The sequence below is a fragment of the Kryptolebias marmoratus genome, linkage group LG4 (assembly GCF_001649575.2).
Source record: "Kryptolebias marmoratus isolate JLee-2015 linkage group LG4, ASM164957v2, whole genome shotgun sequence".
NCBI lineage: Eukaryota > Metazoa > Chordata > Actinopteri > Cyprinodontiformes > Rivulidae > Kryptolebias > Kryptolebias marmoratus.
The window spans coordinates 27,206,432-27,215,716 of NC_051433.1; the positions used below are offsets into that span (position 1 = coordinate 27,206,432).

Sequence of the window (9,285 nt, forward strand, 5' to 3'; positions counted from 1 at the left end):
CAGCGCTCGGCTGATATTAGGATTGTACCCGAGACTCACCCTGTCCCTTTTTGCTCCGCAGATCATTCCACGATTCCTCTCACTGTATATATTCAGGACACTTGTAAATAAACTGCACTTACCTTCAGCTGTTGTCTCTGTGTCTGGTTTTGGTCTCGTTCATGGACAAATTACCTTGCGTTCTTGACAGGATCAAGCTCCAGATTATAGGTGCTCTTTTCAGATACAGCACTGCAAGGGTTCCAAGACATCTGAACAACTTCAGCTGCCAATTTGCCTCATCTGACAAAACTACAGACTTTCAGCCTAGGATGGTAGGAAATTAAACTTACATTTCTCCACCTTAACCAAAAATTTTATTTATTTAAATTTTCTACAGCTGTGGCCTGAGGGGAAGCAAATTAATTGGAAAGCTTTATGTATCATTATTGTTGATTGCGATCGTTCTTCAATGCTGAATTAATGCTGCAAGCTGTAATCGGCAAACCATATTACTAATACAAAGGAAAGCATAAAAATCATTAATGTGGTGAATTATTTCTCATCCTACAACAGTTGAATTTCTAAATTTTCACAAGATAATGGATTTAAGGTGACTGGTTCTACTATCGTTAAAGAAGTAGGTTTTGAAGGGTTGCTTAGCTTGCAGATTTATTAAAACAACACCCTGATGTTCTGTGCCTGCATAGTGAAGAATTTTTCAGACCTTATAACTAAAGCCAAATCTCAAAATAGGAAGTGAGAGCGATCATTAACACAAGGTATCCTACAGACTACGGGCTGAACTCTGCTATTAGTTCAGATTGGTCAGTGGGTGAAAAAGGGTGTGGTCTCTGTACAAAGACCATCTGGACGAGTCTCACTTTTTTCCATCCTACGTGAGGCCGACTATGTACTGACCGGGAAGACCCTACAGTCCAGGAGGACTTGTATCCCTTTAATGGATGTCTGGAGCATCCACCTAAAGGGTGGATTTCTGAGAAAATTTTAGACAATTTTAGAGGACACTGTTGAATGTCTCATGGTAAATTTATTAAATAAAGAGTTCACTCACCTATTGACGTATTAAAGATAATTAAACAGCCATCCCTTGGAATATTTTGACAATATTTTGACTGTGTTTTTGGCTAAATGTTTTAATGATCTGTTTATCAGAATCTTTCTTCATAAAAATGCCCATTTTGTTAGAATTTATCAGAATGGATAACCAGGATGTAGTTTCATTAGTTTCTTTTAGCTTGTTCTGATTGAACTGGTTGGTCTGACTGTGGTCACTTTAAGTTATAATGTGCTGTGTCAATCACAGGACAACAGTCTGAGCAGCGTTATGTCACATTAATTTCAACAAACTAAACACAACTCTGGTGTTACATTCACAGTGAGTATAAAATAGCCGATGGCTGTTAGCGCACTTTTTACAGGTTAAAATCTTCAGTCTTTGCTCTGGCACTGAACTCTGTAAAGTTAGTATTTATTGTACTACATTTCTCCCATGTAGCGTTATTGCATAATTAAGCTGTTCTGTTGCAAAGTTATGAATATGTTATATTTTTGGTAATAGATTCATTTTTGTATGTCAAAGAGAGGGAAAGTCTGACCCCAACTGTCCGTTTCGGGAATTGCAGCTTGGCAATGTTTGTTTTGTTCGAATAAACTTTATTGTGTAGCACTCAGGAGACAATGTAGCGTGCGGGTGCATTTCATGATGTCTGGCTAGGCATATATCTTTGCAGTCGCATTGTCGTTTCACCCTTTTTAATATCAATAAACCTGCTGACAACGAGCTCCGGTCTTCAGAGTTTTGGTATGAGAAAGGAGTTAACAATACTTTGCACCAGTAACAGCATAGTGAAACGACAGCGGCCGCTCAGTGTTGCAGTTAGCGTGAAGCAGACGACTACTACGCCAAAGGACGGCATACAGCAGTGAGCCTGCAGACTTCATCTACTCAACTCCACCATGTCCAAAAAGACATCATCTCTCAAGACCCAGTCGGAGGCTTCATACGTCTCCTCTACAGGCTCTGCAGTAGCTAAGGCAAGAGCAAGGGCTTAGGCAGCTAAAGCCCGTCTTAGCTTTGCAGCTAAAGAAATTGACTTAAAAGTAGAAAAAGCAAAAATAGAAGCATCTATTGAATTTCTACAAGAAAAGGATGTCGCTTCGGCCGTCGCGGAAGCAGAGTCATTAGAAGCAGCTGTTGCCACGCAGAATGAAGCACGTAGCAACCCAAGTCCTTTTGTAACAGCTGAACGTACTGAACAATATGTCGTCAGTCAAGCTAAGTATGTGAAAGAAGAAGAAGATGCGGCTTTTCAGCCAGAGCAAGTTGAAAATGCACTTTCAATTAAACCAGAGTTCAACAGTAATGAGTCATTACAAAAAGATGATGAACCAGAGCCATCTCCAGTCCGTCTTCCAGGTTATCTCAACAAACATCAAAAGCCTCCAGTCACTTCAGCGTCTCCACATATTCAGGATTTCACGCCTAATTGGTCAAACCACGCAGCAGCATTTAACTTTTACAATGCTAGACCTTCATGCCAGGAGGCTAAAGACTCTAACGTAAGTGACTTTATTAGGTATTTTGCTCGTCGTGAAATAGTAGCAACAGGGCTGCTCCAGTTCAATGACAAGCCCCAAAACTTCAGAGCTTGGAAACGCTCTTTTGAAAATGCAGTAAGGGGTTTGGATCTAACAGCAAGTGAAGAGATGGACTTAATGATAAAGTGGCTTGGCAAAGAATCTGCAGAGCAAGTGGAGCAGGTCAGGGCTATACACATTAATAACCCTGTCGATGGCCTCAACATGATGTGGAACAGACTTGAACAATGTTATGGTTCAGCTGAAGTGATCGAAGATGCACTTTTTAAAAGAATCAACGCATTTCCTAAAATCACAACAAAAGACTACACAAAACTGAGAAAGTTTAGTGACCTGCTCATGGAAATGCAGCGTGCTAAAGAGGAAGGAGACCTCCCTGATCTTGCATTTCTGGATACAGCAAGAGGAGTTAATCCTATTGTACAGAAACTCCCCTTCCACCTACAAGAAAAATGGATTACAGTAGGAACTAACTACAAACGCACACGACGTGTGTCCTTCCCACCATTTAACGTGTTTGTGGATTTTGTTACACAAGAAGCAGATTCTAAAAATGATCCAAGTTTTAACTTCACAATGTTTCCTGACATCTCCAAACCAGAAAAGGCACCCTGGAGAACAAGAAGACAGAAAGAGATTTCAGTGCACAAAACTGATATCACCTTTCATTCCAGCACAGATGTACATGGATCTGCAAACAGAGTTGTAGATGGTGACAGGATTTGCCCCATTCACAAAAAACCTCATTCTCTCACAAAATGCAGAACATTTCGCATGAAAACATTGGACGACAGGAAAACGTTCTTAAAGGAGAACAACTTTTGCTTCAAATGCTGTGCCTCAACTTCACACATCGTAAGAGACTGTAAAGCCAAAGTACAGTGTTCTGAGTGCAACAATGAGAAACACTGCATCGCTTTCCACCCAGGGCCAGCTCCCTGGCTAAGAGAAATTGAACCTGCAGTAGAGCATGGCGGGGAGCCTGACTCCACAACACCAGAAGAGATCACTTCCAACTGTACACAGGTTTGTGGCATGAATAAGCCAGGAAGGTCATGCTCTAAAATATGTCTTGTTAAAGTGTATCCAGCAGGCAACTCAGAGCAAGCAGTAAGGCTTTATGCTATCCATGACGAACAAAGTAACAGATCATTAGAACGTCCTGAGTTTTTTTAAGTATTTAATGACTGCGGACCCAGTTCTCCTTACTCACTTAGAACATGCGCCGGAACTAAAGAGACAATGGGAAGGAGAGCTACAGGTTACATAGTGGAAGCCTTGGATGGTTCAGTCCACATTCCACTGCCTACTCTTATTGAATGCAAAAGTATCCCAAATGACAGAGATGAGATACCCACACCCAATGCAGCTTTGCATCACAGCCATCTGAAATCAGTAGCTCATCTCATCCCTGAATTGGACTCTGAAGCCCCCATCTTAGTGCTGCTTGGACGAGATGTTATTAGAGTTCACAAAGTTCGTAAACAGATCAGTGGACCTAACAACGCACCCTACGCACAAAAACTGAACCTCGGATGGGTCATAGTAGGAAATGTGTGTGTAGGTGATGTCCACAAAACCCTTGCAGTAAAGACTCACAAATGCAACTGAGAAGGGTCGCCCCACAATGTTTGAACCATGCCCCAATGTTTTCAACATAAAAGAGAGACATTGTGAGATCCAAGTCCCAGTCAACTTCAGCACTGAGCTTGTGAACAGCGCCTGCGAACCAGACCACATAGGATGTAATGTGTTCAAACAAACCAGGCATGACAATTACATCTCACCTTCCATTCAGGACAATGTCTTCTTAAAGATAATGGAAGGACTAACAAAGGACAAAGACAACAGCTGGACAGCACCACTACTGTTCAAACTGTCACGCCAAAAGCTCCCTAACAACAGACCTCAGGCCCTGAAGAGGCTGATGTCACTTGTTCGGAACTTTGAAAGAAATGAAGAAATGAAAGAACACTCTGTGACTTTCATGGACAAAGTATTCAAAAATAAACATGCAGAAATTGCACCGCCACTAAAAGATGGAGAGAAATGGTGGTATCTGCCATTATTCGGTGTTTACCACCCCCGCAAACCCAAACAGATCAGGGTCGTCTTTGACAGCAGTGCCAAATACGAGAGTGTATCGCTGAACGATGTGTTGTTATCAGGACCCAATCTCAACAACTCTCTGCTAGGTGTTTTAATACGCTTCAGAAAGGAAGCTGTAGCCTTTACAGCAGATATTGAACAGATGTTTTACTGTTTCAATGTTCATGAGCAAGACAGGAACTACTTGCGTTTTTTGTGGTTCCGAGACAATGACATTTCTAAAGACATTGTGGAGTATAGGATGAGAGTCCACGTCTTTGGAAATAGCCCATCACCAGCAGTGGCAATATATGGCCTACATCAGTCTGTTTTGCGCAGCGACCCAGACAGCGATCCAGATGTTACACAGTTTGTGACACGGGACTTCTACGTCGAGGACGGACTCAAATCTCTTCCAACCATTGAAATGGCTGTGTCCCTACTCCAAAGAACCCATGACACACTTGTGAAATCAAATCTCAGACTGCATAAAATAGCAGCCAACAGAAATGAAGTATTAGAGGCATTTCCTACCCAAGATCATGCTAAAGGTCTGAAAAACCTAGACTTTGAAGCTGATTCAGTCCTCATGCAACGCAGCCTGGGTCTCCTTTGGGACCTTGGTAGAGACTGCTTTACCTTTCGAGTACCAGACGAGACAAGGCCCTTTACAAGAAGAGGTGTTTTATCCACGATTAACAGCCTTTATGATCCATTAGGGTTTGTCGCACCTGTCACCATACAAGGAAAGTCTATTCTGCGTGAACTGTCAGTTGAAAATGGAGACTGGGATGTTCCATTACCTCCAGAAAAGGAAGAGTCCTGGATTCTCTGGAAGGAATCACTTAAAGAACTATCCGACCTGACCATTCCCAGAGCATACACAGACATTTCTCCTTCAACAGCTACTAAAAAAGAGTTGTGTGTGTTTTCAGATGCTTCTACTAAAGCCATAGCCACAGTAGCTTATTTAAAAGTAACAGATGCAGAAGGAAACTGTCAAGTCGGGTTTATTATGGGCAAAGCGAAGCTTGCACCACGTCCAGATCAGACCATACCAAGATTGGAGCTTAGTGCTGCAGTGTTGGCAGTGGAGCTTGCAGATCTTGTCACAGAGGAACTTGATCTTAAGTTAGACTACACCACATTCTACACAGACAGTAAAGTAGTCTTAGGTTATATTTATAACAAGACTAGGAGATTTTATGTCTATGTCAGTAACCGTGTAGCTAGGATTCGCAGATCTTCACAGCCAAACCAGTGGCATTATGTAGCTAGCAGTCAGAACCCCGTGGATCACGCCACTTGTTCTGTTCCAGCATACCAGCTACCCCTGACTAACTGGTTTACTGGTCCCGACCTTTTGCTCCAAAGTGAAAGATTTCCAAACAACTCTTATGAGCTTGTTGGCCCTAACATGGATTCAGATGTTAGACCAAATGTGACTACTCTCAAAGCTACAACCTCAACCCAGGAACTTGGTTCTGATAGGTTCAGCAAGTTTTCTACCTGGAGGTCTCTCACACGTGCTCTAGACTATTGCATGTCATCCACAACTTCAAATCACCACCAAGCAAAAACAACTGTGGTTGGCATTACTGTGAGACAGGATGTACTGTGGAAGAGTTTAAACAAGCTCAAGACATCGTGATTCGTGCAGTACAACAGGATGTGTACTCTGAAGAGATCAAGTGTGTGCAGAAACATGAGAAGTTACCCAAAACCAGTCCTCTTAAGAACTTAGACCCTTTCCTGGATGAAAATGGACTACTCAGAGTAGGTGGTCGCATCACTGACGCAAACTTGACTCACAGTGAAAAGAACCCACTTGTAGTTCCAAGCCACCACCATGTTGCAGTTCTTCTCATAAAGCACTACCACAATCAGGTTCATCATCAAGGTCGCCTGTTTACTGAAGGAACTATACGTTCTGCAGGATGGTGGATTATAGGTGGCAAAAGAAAAGTGAGCACCGTCATCTATCATTGTGTAACCTGCAAAAGACTTCGTGCTTCCCCGTGCACACAAAAATGTCAAACCTACCTCCAGACCGTCATTCAACGAAGCCTCCATTCACCAATGTAGGCTTAAATGTATTCGGCCCATGGTTTGTGTCCTCCCGACGTACCAGAGGAAGCGTGAACCAAAACAAAAGGTGGGCTGTCATTTTCACATGCCTGACCATTAGAGCGGTTCATATCGAGGTGATAGACTCACTCGACACATCCAGCTTTATTAATGCATTTAGACGGTTTCTGGCTATAAGAGGACCTGTAAAGACTATCCGTTCTGACCATGGTACTAATTTTGTCAATGCATGTAAGGAACTGAAAATTCCCTCAAACCTGGATAAGACAGTTCTACAGACCTACTTAAAAAAGAATGGATGTACTTGGACCTTTAATCCGCCTCATGCTTCCCATTTTGGCGGGTCATGGGAAAGGATGATTGGCCTGGCCCGGAGAATATTGGACTCCATGTTTTTCAAACTGAAGACTACAAAGCTCACTGATGACGTTCTCAAAACCTTCATGGTTTTATAAATGCTAGACCGCTCGTTCCAGTTTCTTTGGACTCAAGTAACCCTTTCGTCTTGACCCCAGCTGCACTTCTAACCCAGAGGGTCGTCTCTCTTCAGGCTCCAGCTGGCAACTTCACAGCGTCGGACATTTACAGACACCAGTGACGTCAGGTACAGCACCTGTCGAACATCTTCTGGGACAAGTGGAAGAAAGAATTCCTTCCTACTCTCCAGTCACGACGGAAGTGGCAATCCAGTCAACCGAATGTGAGTTTAGGAAGTGTCGTTGTACTCAAAGACAGTCAAGTACCAAGAAATGAATGGTCTCTTGGACTCATAACTCAGGTGTTTCCGAGTAAAGATAACAGAGTACGTAAAGTTGAAGTTAAGGTGGCCAAAGCAGATGGTTCAAAATTGTTTGTAAGACCTGTTTCAGACATAGTAGTTTTGGTTCCCTCTTAAGATATTTGATTTCTGCTAAACACTTAAATTGTGGCGTTCTTCACGCCAGACGGGGACTGTTCTGTTGCAAAGTTATGTATACGTTATATTTTTGGTAATAGATTCATTTTTGTATGTCAAAGAGAGGGAAAGTCTGACCCCAACTGTCCGTTTCGGGAATTGCAGCTTGGCAATGTTTGTTTTGTTCGAATAAACTTTATTGTGTAGCACTCGGGAGACAATGTAGCGTGCGGGTGCATTTCATGATGTCTGGCTAGGCATATATCTTTGCAGCCGCATTGTCGTTTCACCCTTTTTAATATCAATAAACCTGCTGACAACAAGCTCCGGTCTTCAGAACTTTGGTTTGAGAAAGGAGTTAACAATGCTTTGCACCAGTAACAGCATATAAGCTTATCAAATGATAACTCTACAAAAATGAGACTTAATTGGCTCTGAACCATGTTAATTAGAGATGTGATGCTCACAAACAATCCAAATCTTTTGAACAGAAGCAAAAGAGATATCTATTGAGTCTCCAACATATATGTGTGCATGTGATTTAGTTTTTGTTCATGTACCCTCTCTGATGGCTGTGCACGGTGCTCCCTCCTCATGTTCCAGTCGAATCTCTTTTAATGCAACCAGGTTCTCTGTTAGTTTGCTCCGTCCTTTAAACACTGTGGCATACGTCCCCTATAAACACACAGAAGCACACTTATTCAAATATAGAAATAATAATAATAATAATAATGCATTTTATTTATAAGACATAAAACATAACATAAAAGTACAGAATAAAAAATAAAATTAAAAAACAAATAGAAATGGCCTAAGAAACTAGAGCAAGTAGGCTAGCCCGAACAGATGGATTTTGAGTTATGATTTGAAGGTAGTAAGAGAGTCAATTTTGCACATTTCTGGAGGAAGAAAGTTCTAGAATTGAGAAGCAGAGTGTGAAAAAGCTGTTTCCCATGGTGTTAAAGTGGACAGAGGGCATGGTAAGGTGGATTGAAGAGGAAGAACGGAGAAAGTGGGAAGAAGGGTATATATGCAGGAGATCAAATATTGACTGGAAGCTAGTGGAGCTACTGTAGGACTGGGGTGATGTGATGGAATAATGAGGTTTTGTTAATAATGCAGGCAGATGAAGCTTTCTGAGGGATTTTGTAAGGAAGTCCAATAAGAATTACAATAGTCATTATGGGAAATAACAAGACAATGAATAAGAATGGAAGTGGTGTGCGAAGAAAGGGGTGTGTGAAGTTGATTAATGTTTCGTAGGTAGAAATACAGGTGCTGGTCATAAAATTAGAATATCATGAAAAAGTAGATTGATTTCAGTAATTCCATTTAAAAAGTGAAACTTGTATATTATATTCATACATTACATACAAACTCATAAATTTCAAATGTTTATTTCGTTTAATTTTGATGATTACAAATGACAACAAATGAAAATCTCAAATTCATCATATCAGAAAATTAGAATATTACTGAAGACAAATATAAACAAAGGATTTATAGAAATGTTGGCCAACTGAAAAGTATGAACATGAAAAGTATGAGCATGTACAGCACTCAGTATTTAGTTGGGCCTCCTTTGGCCTGTATTACTGCAGCAATGCGGCGTG

The 9,285-nt window shown here is 41.4% G+C and overlaps 1 protein-coding gene across 3 annotated transcripts in view; it reads right to left on the minus strand.

Moving 5' to 3' along the window:
- Nucleotides 1-9,285, minus strand: part of cdk18 (cyclin dependent kinase 18) — a 183,428-nt gene that overhangs the window by 50,922 nt on the left and 123,221 nt on the right. For all 3 annotated transcript variants that reach the window (XM_037975457.1, XM_017440239.3, XM_017440240.3), the window contains one exon: nucleotides 8,233-8,347. In XM_037975457.1, the coding sequence (XP_037831385.1) occupies nucleotides 8,233-8,347 (115 nt within the window). The remainder of the gene's footprint in view (nucleotides 1-8,232; nucleotides 8,348-9,285) is intronic.